Source organism: Delphinus delphis, chromosome 1 (assembly GCF_949987515.2).
Source record: "Delphinus delphis chromosome 1, mDelDel1.2, whole genome shotgun sequence".
NCBI lineage: Eukaryota > Metazoa > Chordata > Mammalia > Artiodactyla > Delphinidae > Delphinus > Delphinus delphis.
In genome coordinates, this window is record NC_082683.1 from 61,430,417 (window position 1) to 61,447,933 (window position 17,517).

Below are 17,517 nucleotides of genomic sequence, written 5' to 3' on the forward strand. Positions count from 1 at the left end.
TTTCTTGTTGTCCTGACTTGGCTAGGAAAAGTAATGAAAGGAGTCATCCTTGTCTTAGCTGATTTTAAAGGGAATGTATTTACATTTCTTCCACGTGTATGATACTTGCTGTAGCTTTTTATTGATGTCTTTTGTTAGCTAAATATATTTCTAGTTCACTAAGAGATTCTTTTTTTAAATTGTTCAATTTGGGTAGCATCACATTCTTTTATCATACTTTAATTCTCTTTATTTCTTTGAAGCATATTAATATTTTGTTCATATTCTATTTGGGGTATTTCTAATATTTGTATTATGCACGTCTTATAGTTTGTTTTTCTGCTGGTGGCTTGCTTTCTCATTTGTGCACTGTATTTTTGATTGAGAACTCATTTTACTTAAACACTCCTTATGGAAAAATTTTTTTTTCTTTGGTAGTATGCGGGCCTCTCACTGTTGTGGCCTCTCCCATTGCAGAGCACAGGTTCCGGACACGCAGGCTCAGTGGCCATGGCTCACAGGCCCAGCTGCTCCACGGCATGTGGGATCTTCCCGGACCGGGGCAAGAACCCCTGTCCCCTGCATCAGCAGGCCGACTCTCAACCGCTGTGCCACCAGGGAAGCCCCTCCTTATGGAAAATTTTTGAGGTCTGTGTTTAAAATGTGCTCTATAGAGGGCATTAGTTTCTCTTCTGTCAGACATCTAAGGGGCCAGTCACCCTAGAACCACTTTAAACTAAAATTTCTACTTAGCATGTTTTAGACTTTACAGGGAATGTGAATCCAGTCTCAAATCTATCAATAGATGAGTGAACCTTGTGATTGGGAATTCTCGGAGAATAATTTTCTTTCCTATAACTCCTGTCCTTTGCCCCATACCCTGTATCAAGATGGGCACAGTCATAGCACAGTGAGCTTTTCTGTTTGTTTGCGTTCTGTTTCACCCCTGAGTGTGTTACCCTTTCATTGCTTCACATTTATGGAAGGGGGGGGCATCAGTAATGTGAGTTTCTGTGCCAAAAAGACCCAGCTTTTGTGTCAAGTCTCTTAAGATTGGCAAGTTAAAACCAGATTCCACACCTCCAGGGAGCAGCTGGTCAGGGCTCCTTGCCTGATGGAATAGCATTTTGCGATAACTTTCAGGCTTCCAATTTGTTTTTCTTATATTGACACAAGCTTTGCCATGCTGAAAAAGACATATTTTCATGTTCTATATAGTTTCTAGCAATTTCAGATGTTCAATACTGGGAGGGGTTTTTCTCCACATCTAGTATAGTTGATGGTACGAAGTAACAGGTCACCAGCTTTCTCTGCATCACAATTGGTCATTTTTATAATGCACCTTATAGGTTTTTTCCTTCTCCTTTCATCTCAGCCTATTTCCTATGCTTTGTGATATCATTTTTGTGGAGGAAATGCCTTCTTGTTTCATATAAAGTATGTTTAATAAGTTTTTGAACATTTTCTCCCTTTTGCTATAGCCAATCATTTAGATAACATATTCATCTTCAAGTTTTTTAACGTGTACTCTTTTTTTTCTTATTCCAGTGCATATTTGTGTATTTACTTAAGTTCCCCACCACACTGCATTTCTTACTGTGTAGAGTTCTGATTTGAACTGATGCTTCCCAGCACATAGGTATGTAGTTTGTAAATACCCTATTCACTGTCTCCCTGGTTGGATGCATTTTTTAAGCCAAAGTGTAGAGCATGACCATGGTCACAGCTATTCTCCCCTGTCCTGTGTCTAGCAGGATGAATCAAATACAATTTATAGGATCAACTTGAGTTCCTCTCCTACCTCTTGTTCCTGATATTATAATACTTGGAACCAATGGAAAGCTACAATCCCCAACATGGTCTGGTTTTAGTACTCTTCTTTCTCTTCCTACATACAAAGTTTTAAATTCTGAAAACATACCCCATAAAATGCAATGGACCAGTGGATAAAGGAAGGTAGGGTGAGAGCAAGGGAATAATATTCTGACTGCCTTCATAACTGCAACCATATACAGAGAGGAGGATGTCCAGTTTTGTCTTTGGTACAAGTTTTGGTACAAGTCTGGAAGTTTCTAAGCCAGGAAGCAGAAGCTCAGGGAGAAAAATTAAGTTCTCTGTTTTCTTTCAGGAAGGCTGGGCTGTTTCTTCCATGAGGCTAAGCGAGGTATAGCATTGTTTTTTTGTTTGTTTTTTGTGTTCTAACTCCATAAGCTTTTTACTTTGTAGAAATGCCTTCTGAATACTGGCTTTGGGTTAGTATTAAGTTTTGGAGGTTTTCCAACTGTTGTTCCATTTTCTATGTCTCCAAGTCACATTTTGTCAGAAAAGTTCATATCAGAGGTTGATGGCCAGATGCTATTTTGAATCCAGTTGTATTTTTTTAGCAAAATCATATGAAGCCTCAAAGGCATGATATTCATAGATTGTTTTTTTTTTTTTTTTTACCATGACTAACAAAATTTGCAAATATAAATTCAGTAGGCTATGCTTCATCTTGGAGGAAGAAGAGATCCATTATCTCCTTACTCTTCTCAGGAATCTTTTAATCATTGCTTCTGGCTAGATTTTTTAAGAAAGATATGAGGCAAGAATGTCTAATATATACAGAAGATTTGAGCCCATATCTTTGATTATACTAGTCAGAAGAGGCTCAGCTATGGTAACAAATAGATCCAAATGTGCAATGAGTCGATGAAAAGGAAGGTTATTTCTCATTCACCTAATAGTTCATAATGTTTCAGATCAATGAAAGGTTAGGAGTGAAGTGAGGTAATGAGGTAGGGGTATTCTTTGGCATAAAATCACTCAGTGGCTCAAGATAATGATAGCTTTGTTTTCTTCAACCTGTAGCTTTCCAGATCACCGTGGGGGGTTACTATTCCAACTAGCCAGGAAGAGTAACAAGCATGGAACTGAGCATGGGAAGCTTTATAGGCCAAGCCTGGAAATGGCCCATGTCATTTCTGCTCATATTTCATTCACTGGAACTCAGTCACAGGGCCAAAAGTAACCTTTAAACAGGTTAATCACTGTAGTCCAAGTGGGGAGAGGTGGGGGCTGGGAGTGGGGTAGGGTGTTCTAGAAGGAGATTAAAATAGGTTTTGATAAACAACTTGAAATTTCTACCACATTGGATTATCTAGAAAATTCTATCAGGACACTAGATTCTTAGAATTATGCAACTTGACTCCTAAAAATCCATAGATTATCAGATTCATCTCTTTCCTGTTAGGTTGTGCAGAACAGCTCATGCCACGCTTTAGCAAAGACTGCATCTGCATGAGAATTGCACTGAGCTTCAAAGTCCTTTCGACACTCACAGAGAAAAATAGAACAGTTTGTAAAACCAATATGCTCACAAATGTGAAACAGCATTAACAAATGTAGTATTTGTGAACTTCAGCTGATTGCTGATACACCTCCTCCATCCTGACATGTCAAGGTACACTAGTTGGTTGAAACAAATGTGGAAACACTCTCAACATCTGTTCTAGGCTACAGAATGCTGATATGTTTGGACTAGGTCAAAGTATGATTTATTGAAGAAAAAAATTAGTATGAATTAAGCTAATATGTCGCACTATATTATTTAAAAACCTAGAAATATTATCCGAATCCCTAACTCTAACTCTGAAACAACTGGGGAGTGGGCATAAGATATAAATTACCACCAAACTACTTTTAAGTTTTTGATAAACTGAATGAAGTATGACCTCATTAAGACTGGAATATACAGAGAGTGTTCTAAATAGGACTTTATCATCTTTCATTTTACCTATGAAAACTGTAACTGTTTAATGCCCCCAGCACAGCGGGCATTTTTTGGGGGGGAGTTGTTTTTATTTTGGGGGGTTTTTACATTGCTGTTACCTTTACTGTGTAGAGCAAGCAGGTAGGTTGCTGAGACTTCATTACATTCACTACTGAACAAAATCTCTTATTTCAGACAATGTATGAACAAACCTATTTTGAGTGCAGCATCATTCCCAAGGATTATTTACTGTGATTGTTTTATCTATTCACTGGAATCCTAATTCCCTCGGTTCTTCACTTTATTTCAGTGACAGCCATTCTGACAGGTAGCACCTGTGTATATTCTCATTATTCAAACCTTTTCCTCATTACCCACAGTGATCCTGTCTCCTTACCCTTCAGACTAGGCTATCTTTCTCAAAGACTCTGAAGTTTACAGAGTTTACTGAAAATAATTAAATCTTATTTTGATTTACATGGAGGCAGGCTGGTATAATGAAATAGCCTCAGACCTAGAATCAGGATTTCAGGATTCCATTTTGAGTGTTTCTGTGAACTCTGTGATCTGATTTCAAAAGCTATCTAAGCATACATCCATAACACAAAGGAACTTGGGTGATCTTACAATACTATCAACTTTCAAATTCCATGTGTGCTTATATTATATTTATTTATTTATTCAACCTATAGACATGAATCACCAGGCAATATGTTAGGTACTGAAATTAAAATAATATGTACTGGGCTTCGCTGGTGGCGTAGTGGTTAAGAAACAGCCTGCCAATGCAGGGGACATGGGTTCGAGCCCTGGTCCGGGAAGATCCCACATGCCACGGAGCAGCTGAGCCCGTGCGCCACAACTACTGAACCTGCTCTCTAGAGCCCACGAGCTACAGCTACTGAGCCCATGTGCCACAATTACTGAAGCCCACATGCCTAGAGCCTGTGCTCTAAAACAGCCACCGCAATGAGAAACCTGCACACCGCAACGAAGAGCAGCCCCCACTTGCCACAACCAGGGAAAAGCCTGCACGCAGCAATGAAGACCCAACACAGCCAAAAAAAGAAAAAAAAAAATACTAATATGCACTAAACCTTCTTTATGCCTTAACTTAGTTAAATGCTCAGTCCCCACTTAATAGTTGAAGAAACTGACACACACAAAGCTTAATAATTTGAGCAAGCTGGCATAGTAGTAAGTGGCAGAGCTAGAATTCAAAGCCAAGGTGACCAGCTGCAGAGCCTGTCCTCAAAACTATGTGCATACTGCCTCAAGCACAAAAGTGAATACAGTTGTCCCCTTCTTCAGAGAGCTCACAGGCCACAAAGGAAGGTTGACATGTAAACAAAAAGGGCAGTGTGATGCGTGCTATATATCAATACTATTACTTACAATGTAGGTTGTTTGCTTTGTGCTAGTTGCACTGTTGTTTTACATATGACACAATTCTCAGAAGAAATCTTCAAGGTAGGTATAATTATCTCCAGTTTTTTGTTTTGTTTTGTTTTGTTTTTTAATGTAAGAAAACTGAGCCTGTGAGAGGTTAACTAATTTTCCCAGTACTCCATAGTTAACAAGTGACTGAGCTGGGATTAGAAATCATGTTTGTCTGATTTCAAATCCTGTTTTTGTTACCCTCTGTCACATTCCACTGCATAAACAGCAACCTTACTTCGAAATTCTGTGAAATTTATTTCTCCATTGTTGTACTTACTCTTTCCATGAAATTACAATTTTAAAGTTAAAAATATAGTTTGCCCAAATTTGCCAACAGTGCATGAGAGAACAAAATTATCATCCTTAATAACTTCTCAAAGAATTTACAAACCAAAAGAATAAGATTATTTAGAATCATTTGACACTAAAGCCAAACAGTTGCTTTAAACCTTTGCTTCCTGTCTGCCTGCAGTTGAATCTACACTGTCCCTAAAAAACTTAGATAGTTGTATCAGAGAAACACATCAGAATCTCAGAATGAGGGAATACCATAGACATGATTACCTCATTTTACAAATGAGGCAATTAATACTAAGAAGTTTAACTACTTTGTCCAATGTTGTATAATAGGTTAAGTAACTAAATTAAAAATAGAATTCAGGGGCTTCCCTGGTGGCGCAGGGTTAAGAATCCGCCCACAAAGGCGAGGGACACAGGTTCAAGCCCTGGTCCGGGAAGATTCCACATGCCACGGAGCAACTAAGCCCGTGCACCACAACTACTGAGCCTGCGCTCTAGAGCCCGTGAGCCACAACTACCGAAGCTCACGTGCCTAGACCCTGTGCTCCGCAACAAGAGAAGCCACCGCAATGAGAAGCCCACGCACTGCAACAAAGAGTAGCCCCCGCTTGACGCAACTAGAGAAAGCCCACGCGCAGCCAAAAATAAATCAAATAAATTAAAGGGCTTCCCTGGTGGTGCAGTGGTTGAGAGTCCGCCTGCCGATGCAGGGAACATGGGTTCGTGCCCCAGTCCCGGAAAATCCCACATGCCACAGAGCGTCTGCACCCGTGAGCCATGGCCACTGAGCCTGCGCGTCCGGAGCCTGTTGCTCCGCAACGGGAGAGACCACAAAAGTGAGAGGCCCGCGTACCGCAAAAAAATTAATTAATTAATTAATTAATTAATTAAAAAATAGAATTCAGATCTTCAGCCTTTCTGTCTTACACTCATTATGCTGTAATCTCTAAACATACATGTTTACTATAATCACCTAGTAAATTTTCAAATATTTATTCATTTATTTATAAGTAAATATAATAAAGACTGAATAATTCAGTATATTTGGGGAGTGGTTATTCAGGAATCTGTATATTTTAAATATTTCCAAGATGGCAAGGAAATTCATTGCTAATTCCCATTATATAAATGTTTTTTAAAAATTTTGGTTTAGTATTTTTATACATCTGGGTAGAAATAAGAGGAAAGGAAAGGGAAGAAACAAACAGAGAAAAAGATAATGAGAAAAATGTAGCAATGGGCTACTGATGGTGAGAAAGAAAGAGAAAATGCATACAAAAATGAAGGAAGGAAAGAGGGGAGATGGGGGAAGCAAGCTCTAAAGTACAAAGGAAGTTTCCCAACAGTTTGACCCCTTTTTCCAAATTTACCTACCCTAACTCTTCTACATATTGCCTTTGTTTATACTATTTCTACCATATATTTCCCCTAATCTTCACTCCCTTCAAACACACACATACACTTACACAAAACACACACATATGTGCAAGAGCAGACATGAGAATACTTGACAATTCTTGTGAAGTTCAATCATGATGATGTGGAAAAGACCCAAGAAGATTAATTCTGTGTTGCTCTCAAGTGTTCCATTAAAAAATAATTCAATTCCATAAATTATCTTGCTTGATATACATGCTCACTGAGGAAATTTGCCAATAAAGTTGGACTTAAATAAATATGGGTTTATAAGCTGTATGTTTGTTTCAAATTCCAAGATCAGTTTGAAGAATATATTCAGAAGGAGGCACCTTGAAGTTTTCAGAGTTTGACCCTTGGGCAGCTTACTAGAGCATGGATCTAGATGAGAACACCATCACAGAAGCAAAAGCACACACAAAAGTGTGTGACAAATATATTTGTTATTTCTTTCCTGACTTTACCACTTTTCTTCGGTTTGGCGTGGAATTATTTTCAACCTAAAGCATTTTCACTTTTAGAAATTGCTTTCTTACTGCTAATTGATGGGCAATCTCTATTATATCTATTACTTGAAAAATATCTTTTTTTTTTTTGAAACAATAAGTGCCAACCCAGGAAGAACAAGACAAACAAAACAAACACAGACTGTCCTCTAGCAAAAAGTCTTGCTCATGCTCATGTACTAAAGCAAGAAAATTGTTTCATCTTTCACTTTTAGAAAAAAATAGGAATAATAAAAATATGCACATTTGGTTACTGCAGATACATTTTGACTTTCTATGAACAAAAGGGTCAAAGATCACTCACCCACCCTTAACACTAAAACTCCTCTCAAAACCTCTGATAAAAGTATGAGAGAATACATTTAAGTTAAATTGGGTAACAGATTAAGTAAAAATAGCCTTGGCACCCTAGTCATTAACTGAAGTGTAAGTCTTAGATTTAAAACAAAGAACCAATTATGTTTCCCTCAATAGAAGAAATCATGTATTCCTTAACTGCATGTTTAATAACAGAGTTTAGCTTCAACTAAGGAATTATATAAACCATAGAATTAAATCTGAACTTTTTATATCATGAAAGTTCTAAGGTGAAAAGAAAAGGTTTAATTTGTAGATATTTATGTCGGTCTATTGAGTAGAAATGTTTTATTTAAAAATGTTTTCTGGGTGATTATCCATACGTTTCTAATATTCAGTGCTCAATATCCATAAGGATTTTCCTTCAAATTTCTTAGTTCCTCATGTCTCTCTTAGCTGTAGTTGTTTTCAATAGTGTCATTTTAATTTTTTCCTTTACCCTTGCAATGACAAAACAGAAACCTTCCAAGTACAATCCATGGATGTAGGGAAGAAAAATATTTAAATACATTTCTTTAATATTCAGATGTGTCTCTGAATAGTTTTATCATCTCAAAGTTATTCTTCTTTGATTGTGAAGCACTGGATCTATGTCTGCCTATGAAAACTCATGAACTCCCATTGAATCTGGCCCTGCCTTCCTCTACACTACCCATCCTCCTTTCTGTTTCCCTTTTTGGTCTCCTTCAGCTCACCACAACCTGACAGATCCAGCAGTGCCTTGTCCCCTAATTCCTATGGGGTTAAGCAAATGCTGCTGCTATTGCCACGGAGCCCTCACTCCTTTATTTCCTGTTTTTTTTTTTTTTTTAGTATCTATCAAATTCAATTTTATCCTTCAGACACCATCAGGGCCAAGGCCTCTTGGAAGCTTTCACTGATACCCCAAGGTGTCTTTATGATAGCCTTGCATAGCACCTTATGATTGGTTTATCAAAGTACTTGCCACACTTTACTACAACTTCATGGTTCTTTTTTTTTTTTTTGAATTTTTGAATTTTATTTTTATTTTTTTTTTATGCAGCAGGTTCTTATTAGTCATCAATTTTATACACATCAGTGTATACATGTTAATCCCAATTGTCCAATACATCACACCACCATCCCCAGCCCCCCGAGGCTTTCCCCCCTTGGTGTCCATACGTTTGTTCTCTACATCTGTGTCTCAACTTCTGCCCTGTAAACCGATTCATCTGTACCATTTTTCTAGGTTCCACATACACGTGTTAATATACGATACTTGTTTTTCTCTTTCTGACTTACTTCACTCTGTATGACAGTCTCTAGATCCATCCACGTCTCAACAAATGACTCAATTTTGTTCCTTTTTATGGCTGAGTAATATTCCATTATATATATATGTACCACATCTTCTTTATCCATTTGTCTCTCGATGGGCATTTAGATTGCTTCCATGACCTGGCTATTGTAAATAGCACTGTAATGAACATTGGGGTGCATGTGTCTTTTTGAATTATGGTTTTCTCTGGGTATATGCCCAGTAGTGAGATTGCTGGATCATATGGTAATTCTATTTTCAGTTTTATAAGGAACTTCCATACTGTTCTCCATAGTGGCTGTATCAATTTACATTCCCACCAACAGTGCAAGAGGGTTCTCCACACCCTGTCCAGCATTTGTTGTTTGTAGATTTTCTGATGATGCCCATTCTAACTGGTGTGAGGTGATACCTCATTATAGTTTTGATTTGCATTTCTCTAATAATTAGTGATGTTGAGCAGTTTTCATGTTCTTCTTGCCCATCTGTATGTCTTCTTTGAAGAAATGTCTATTTAGATCTTCTGCCCATTTTTGGATTGGGTTGTTTGTTTCTTTAATATTGAGCTGCATGAACTGTTTATATATTTTGGAGATTAATCCTTTGTCCATTGATTCGTTTGCAAATATTTTCTCCCATTCTGAGGGTTGTATTTTCATCTTGTTTATGGTTTCCTTAGCTGTGCAAAAGCTTTTAAGTTTCATTAAGTCCCATTTATTTATTTTTGTTTTTATTTCCATTACTCTAGGAGGTGAGTCTAAAAGGATCTTACTGTGATTTATGTCATAGAGTGTTCTGCCTATGTTTTCCTCTTTTGTCTTTCTCTTCTCTTAGATGTTGAACTCCTTGAAGACTGATATCCCTGGCCCTAAGACCTCAATAGTATCATAGTAAGCAATAAGTAAATAGGTAAATAAATACATATATAAATGTAGATATACTGAAGTAAATCTTCATTATCACATATGAACTAGTACTTCATTTAGAAGAAAAACAATATGTGGTTTTTAATGTCCTGAGTTGTTCCAGGTAAGTGTTAATTAGCTTATCAAGAAATTTAAAAACAGGAGAGTAGCTTATATTATAAGCAGTATAAAAAGATGAGGAAAATGGAAAATAAAGGTAGGGGCACAAAATGGAACCAGAAGTGAAAACTTAGGTGATAATTGTGAATTCAAATAACTCTCATTTTTCTTCTGGTCCTATGGTAGTATCTTTGTCCAATTCCAACCCCGAATGCTGAGCTTTTCTCTTTTTTTAAGGTGATATCTATTTGTCGTCTGCAATTTCTTCTAGTCTTAAGTCTGATGTGTCTGCCTAACTTGCCCAACGTTTTGGAGAAAACTTTATGAATAGCCTAAGAAAACTGGTCCCTTCGCTAGAATCTTCTTCCTCCTCTTACCTCTCCCTGATGGCCCCTCATTTCAGGCTTTGATACAATTGTAATAAGTTATACTAATTGGTACATTCTATTCCACATGTTTGGAGCTAGTTATATTGGAAGATAAAGTGCAAATTTGCATAAATGAATATGTATCAGATGCAAAGTAATGTACAAATATGTGCTTGTGATTTACTGGATAAAATCTTAGTTCACAGTGCACTCAGAAATATCTTTACTGTTTGACCATAGGAAGAATTACTCAATTGTATTTTACTGGAAATTGTGTGTGCAAAATAATTTCTGATACCAAATACAATGAATGATCTTACTGACATGAGCGAAAACTGAAATAATATCTAGACCTCTTTTTACCTTAATCTAGTTGACTCTATATTTTTTCTGGTTAATTAATACTTTCCTTTGTTCATGTCTTTTCACCCTTGAAAATCAGGGGTGTTATGAAGTATTTTAATCTCATCAAACTTCAATTTTCTTATCTGTAAAAAAAATGGAATTAATGCTTTCTCCTTCTGGGTGAAAGCACTATATAAATGGCAGGTTATTTTTATTGAATCCACCTGAAAATTTTGGTTAAAAAAATGGTATCAGAAATAAGTTAGTCAACATACCATTCACTTATTGTTCTGGGAGAAAAAAATATATAATTGTGGAACAAACCTAATTATCTCTTTCCTGTTTTGCCTAGTAGAGTAATGCACTTGGTGAATGCTAATCTTTTAAATAATTCATCTGATAACTATTTTTTGAGTGCCTCCTATAAACCTGGTGCCACTCTGTGTGACGGGAACACATCATTGTACAAAGGAAAGGAAAACCCCTTAAGACATAGAGCTTACATTCTAGAGTAAATATGTGCAGAGAGAGATGTATATTTTTTCAATTGCCAACGGTGGGCCAGTCACTGTGATAGGTGCTATGTGTATATTATCTCATTTAATCCTTACCCAAACCCTGAAAATTATCTATTATTGCCCCAAATTTACAGAATTGGAAATTGAGACTCAGAGAGGTAAAGTGGTTTCCCAAGGTCTCAAAGTCCAGTAAATTATAGAACAAGAGTTCAAATAAGTTACACCTGACTATAAGGTCCGTATTTCTAAAAGAGTTCCTCTTAACTGAAAAAGTACATATAAATAGAATGGAGAAAATACAACCTGTCACAAGATCAGAGAATCCTGCCCCTTTTACCAGCAATATTCATTTTGAAGCGTGAGGTCTTGCAGGCTTTCCTGATTTCTAAATCTGGGATTCTGCTTCCCTATAGAGATCTTTGTTATTTGATTAGTCTATGATACCATCTACATTTTCCAGATTCTAGATTTGGCTTCCATGAATCAACTTTACTGATTATTTAGACCCTGGTCTCTCTTTTCCTGTTTTTCCCAGTTTAATTGAACCCATGGACTTTCTGGACATTCATTCTTCCACTTTTTAATTAACAATACAAATTATGGGACTAATATCCTCTAGGCTGCTTCCAGGGATGGAATACAAATGCAAATAAGACAGAGAATCTATCCAACTCCAATCCACTAGCTCCCTCTGGCTTAGCTAACCAACTGGTTCAAATTTTTTTCTCTCGTGTTATGTGTGTGTATGTGTATTAATTTCTCAAGGTCTGTTTATGACAACTGTCATGATTCCTTTTCATTTTTTAGTTTGTTTTTCAATTTGATAAGAAATATATATACATACTTACATATGTAATATATATGTAAGTATATATATACACACATATGTAAAAATGTGTAATATATATGTAAGTATGTAATATATTTCTTGTCCAATTGTGTGCAGGTGTGTGTCTATACATATATATGCAAACATATAAAGAAATGTACATATTCATATGTTTGTTATAACTATATTATATCATAAATTCATGAATATATTATATTCATATACAAATGAATAAGAGAAAATACAGAGAAAAACAAGGAGAATAATCACCTACAAAATCTCCCTACTCAGAAACAAGCTTTTGTATAAAATCTTACTATCTATAGTAAGGCTTTCTGTAAATAACTCAAAATGAACTTATTTATTCAATCAACCTAGTCCAATCTATACAAAATAAGTCAAATATGCCAATCATTTCACTAAAGTACTGTTTAATTAAATTAAATAGAAATCCACATGAAAGTGCTATAAGTACAAAGTGTGTGGCAAAATATGATATTTATTATATGTATGAGATATATACATATAGTGAATGTGGCAAAGGTATTAGATGAATACTAAAACATGAAACATTTCTAACTTACAGGGAACCTAAATCTCTTCCTCAAATTGACTTATGGAATAACTGAGTCAACCAGAGCTTATGAAAATTTATTACATTTCATCTTGAACCCCATTTGGGAACAGGGACAAAGTTTCTCTTCAAATTATAACTCACAAAGCTACTGCAATTTTACATGCACCATCAATATTGATTAATAACCATGAAAAGAAGGGCTGTCTTGAACCTGACATAACTCTATCTTCAGGGAACCTTCAGGTTATCCTGGGACGTGAAGTTTGTGTTTGTTATAGAGCACTGTGCTCAAGTTTGGGTTTTGACAAACTAAAGTTTGTTCAGTAGGTTTTGGCTAATTTCCTTTGGGAAATCAGTTCAGTAAAATCCATGGATAGTGCTTCTAAAGGGGTAAAATCACAAAATTAATACTTTCCAAATTTCCTCATAACCAGGAACATACACACTTACACTCACACACCTACGCTACTTAACTATCACTGGTATACGTGTGATAAAATTATTCCAAACTAAGGCAAATTTTAGATCTTGACCAGAAGTCTGAACAAACTTACATAAAATATTGATTCAAGAGATGTAAATTTAATTGATCAGTCAGTATTCAATACAATTCTTCATGGCACATTTAAGAAAATGTGAGCTATCAAAGGTATAATTTGAGAAGCAGCAGAAAACAACATTGAACGTTTAAAACCATTTAAAAAATCCTGTTGAGTCCATTTTCTTAATATTTTTAATACTGTGTTGGCACCAACATTTCCACTTATGATTGTACTTTAACTGAAATTAGTTCTTAATAAACATAGTCTGTATTATGACTATAATAAACACATCCTTAACCTTTTTTTTTTTTTACTTTCCCCTTTTTCCTTCCGGTTTTCCTTCTTAAGTTAAAGTTGGTTAACAACGTTTTCTTTTCTACCGATTTTTAGGTGTCTAAAACCCTGCAAAAGCCACTGAAGCACCCTTTTCAACTGATGGAATGTTTCTAGGCTCTGCTTCAAACTTTCCTGCTTCCATTTTGTGTTGGAAGACAATTCTCCACGGGTCTCTTGTGTTTCTGCACATCTTGTGAGCAGAGGCACTGACAGCTTTTGTTCCTGACAATCTTTTCAAGGAAGTTTGTATAGAGAACAGTCTTGGAAGATAGAAGAGGTAGTCCTCTCCATGGAGCAAAGGGCAGGTTTGTTTACAGTCCAGTATAATAAAGATAATTTCTCCCTCTGTGGCAAAGGGCAGGTTTGCTTGCTGCCATTATACAAAAAAAAAATCGAGTTTCTAAGCTCAGGGAGCCTCAGCTATGACACAAACCCACTGTGTGTATAGGCATCAGCTAGCCCTCATCATATCACCCTGTAGTAATTAGGGCTTGGGGAACGGATGTAAGACAATACTCTGGCTACTGCTATCACTATGAGTAATAAACTGCCCCTTGTCTCTGTCTTCTGCCAGCAACCATGAAATTGTGGCAGATCCTTCATAGTTCTCGACATCTGTTTCCTTAATTTCTGTCCTTCTGCTTTATATATGGATTCTTTTCTCCACACAAATCCTTTAGATGATGACTCATTGGTTGGTGTGTCTTTCTTTCAATTCAATTTCTCTCCAAATTTCTGCATCCTTATTTGACCTTTATCAGTCTAAAGTACCCACTTGTCCAGGAAAAAAAAGAAAATCGGATTACATAATAAGTGACAATGAACTAAAGTCAGAGAGATAAAAAGGATAGAAAAGAAAGTGTGAATGCAAAAAATAGTGAGGATTATACATGGAGAATAGGCCCATGAAAATCCATATGGCAGCTTGTGTTCAATTGTATCCCTATTGGAGACATGAGTTTAGAGATATGTTGTTTCTGGGGGCTTGAAAGTAGGCTGCATTGCCAGGCTGGGTGCCTTGCTTGTTTGACAGATTGACTCTACCTTTTCTTTTCTTAGTGCTCACTGCTAAAAATATTACTTCCCTTGTATTCCTATTTCTCACCTCTTTTCCCAACCCTCCAACAATAAAATCTGTAGACTCATATTCAGATAAGCATGGTTAGTTATAAAATAATCAGGGATTTTTATTTGCTTATTAACTCTAATTTCAGAGAGTTCCAGAGGGATGAACAGTAACCCTCTGCAAAAGGAGTCCTGAGATTCAATGAGAACTTATCATAAATGCATAATTCCAGGCCGTATACCTCAAGGATTTTGATTCAGTAGGGCTGGTGGGGCACAGAAAATTTCCGTTTCTAGTAAGCTTCTTGGGTGCTCTGTGGAAATTTGTCTCCGAATATTATATGAGAAACTCTGCTCCAGAAACTGCCTCCTTCTGGCATTATGCACATTTGCTCAGAGTCAACTCCAAATGTATAGCTTAGTCACTGACAAATGTTAGTTGGTTGCAATGATTTGCCCTGGCAGACACTCAACTGCCTAGAGTGTTTTTTTTTTTTGTTTTTTTTTTTTGCAGTACGCGGGCCTCTGACTGTTGTGGCCTCTCCTGTTGCAGAGCACAGGTTCCGGACGTGCAGGCTCAGCGGCCATGGCTCACGGGCCCAGCCACTCTGCGGCATGTGGGATCTTCCCGGACCGGGGCACGAACCCGTGTCCCCTGCATCGGCAGGTGGACTCTCACCCACTGCGCCACTAGGGAAGCCCGCCTAGAGTGTTTTGATAGTCATTTTTTGACCCATGAAACTGAGATTCATATTAATATGAAAAAACTGCTTAGTTTTAGCATTTGGGGATATATTTGGAAAATTTTCCTTCTGACCTATGGTACAATACAATGTACTCATTATTAGCAATGGCCATATATAGAAAGATGTATAAATGGGAGGAAAACACATTGGAAGCTATAGTTTGAAACCACTTTTGGTAAAATACTATTGTCCCCAAAATATTCTATTTGAATAAGTTAAACCATGTGAAAATTTTTGAGAGAAAGACTAAAAGGGATTGTTTTTGAAAAGTAAAGACTATCGCAGTCATTGCTGTTGAGATCATAAGATATGAAATAAGATAAATGAAAAAATGACTTTCATCACTGTTTTGAAATATATTTAGAGAAAATGTATAACATAATGACACTGATGGTTCTGCAGGTATCTCTTAATATTCTAATTTCCTACTAATGACGTTCATGGGAAAATTACTTCTTCATTTTCTCAATGTTGTCCAAACTAAATAGAATTAAATACCCACATAATAGGAGTATCACAGTAACAGCTTTTCTCTTTAAGTAGAATAGCACACTTCACGTCCATCAAATTTGATTGGGAATTCCACACTTAAATTTAGTCAGAATACACTCCAGGTGAAACCCATGAGAATGAAGATAACACCATGAGTATAGGATGCTTTAGAAATAAGGATACCACAGTTTAGAATGCCAGGGACTAGGATGATAATGGAAACACTGCCATCTAAACATTAAACTGAATTATTGTGGAATTACTTGGGGCAATTGATGTTACATGAACAATTTGATCAATATTCTAACATGTAAACATTTTCACTGCCAATAGGCAGTGTTTATCAATAGACCACCTCTTAAAAAATTGCAGCATATGTTTCAGACAGTATTTTTCAGGTGTTTTATCTTTTCTTTGAAATTATATTGATAAAAGGTTATGGGACTTACAGTTTACGACAATTTTCACTTTTTTCACATCTGGAAATGACACATCATTTTCTGCACTGCATTCATATTCTCCAGCCTGGTCCCGTGTAATTCCATAAATGTCCAAATATTGTCCATTTTCAAATGGTTTCGCTACGTGAAGAAAAAAGTACAGCGTGTTTAATTGTAGCTGCTTGAGGCTTCATTCAAGTAAAACAACGATGGTGTGTCTTCCTATTAGATATTGCTGACAAAATAATTCCAAATGTAACTGGGGAATTATTAAACCTTTTGTTCTCTTATATTCAGAGGTAAAGTCAGAGAAAAAAGCAGAAACTGAACAAGGGATACTGTAACAACTGTTTCCCCACAACAGGATATACATGTGTTCTTTTTAATTGATTGTGGTCTCCTAACCTCCTCACACATCAAATCAAGCTCTGCACATTTCTGTAATTGAGTTCAACAACCTCCTAGCAGTGTAGATGAAATTCACTAATATGACTTGCTACATATTGACTTTTATACAGTGTAAGCTAGCAACTTGACACTTAACCTAACTAAATGCTACTTTTCTTTTGGGGAAATCTCACACTCATTCTCCAAGTTTCAAGCTAGATGGATTGATAAAAGTATGGAGATATATTAAACCATTGCTATATTTCAGTTTCCATATTTATTAAGATTTCTAAGGGAGGTATACTATATACACTATACATAACCCACCTAATAAACCTCAGGAAAAAACTTTTATGATTCTCAAACTAAGAGTTAAGTGGCTGTAAAAACAAACTAAATTACTTTTATTTTTTAATATTCCAGAGAAAACATTCTATTTGACTAAAAGTGACAGATTAAAAATACAGAGACATAATCATGGATAAAAGAATATTCCCAAGTGAATGGGATTGGAAAAGAAGACTCTTTTCTGAAATAATGGAATTTTTATTTATTTGAAAGTAGAGAATCATCGGGCAGGAGGTTCCTGATTAGTAGAGATACTGCAGAGGAAGAATGGGCCTATGTGAATTTTAGGAGGAGGGATTTCATATATAATATCTATGTTAAATTTTTTTTATCCTTTGGGTTCCCTTGTCTGAGTATATCAGTTGCTGGATTGTTGCCCTCCAAGTAACTATGACTTTGCTAACTGAAATCTGCAGTGTTTAGAATATAGATGATTAAGTCATTTCTCTGGCTGATCACAATTTGTAGACA

At 36.3% G+C, this 17,517-nt stretch overlaps 1 protein-coding gene across 1 annotated transcript in view; it reads right to left on the reverse strand.

Annotated features, from left to right (window-relative positions):
* NEGR1 (neuronal growth regulator 1) overlaps positions 1–17,517 on the reverse strand; it is a 909,858-nt gene that overhangs the window by 273,456 nt on the left and 618,885 nt on the right. The window contains exon 4 of the mRNA XM_060005942.1: positions 16,321–16,452. Coding sequence (XP_059861925.1) covers positions 16,321–16,452 — 132 coding nt within the window. The remainder of the gene's footprint in view (positions 1–16,320; positions 16,453–17,517) is intronic.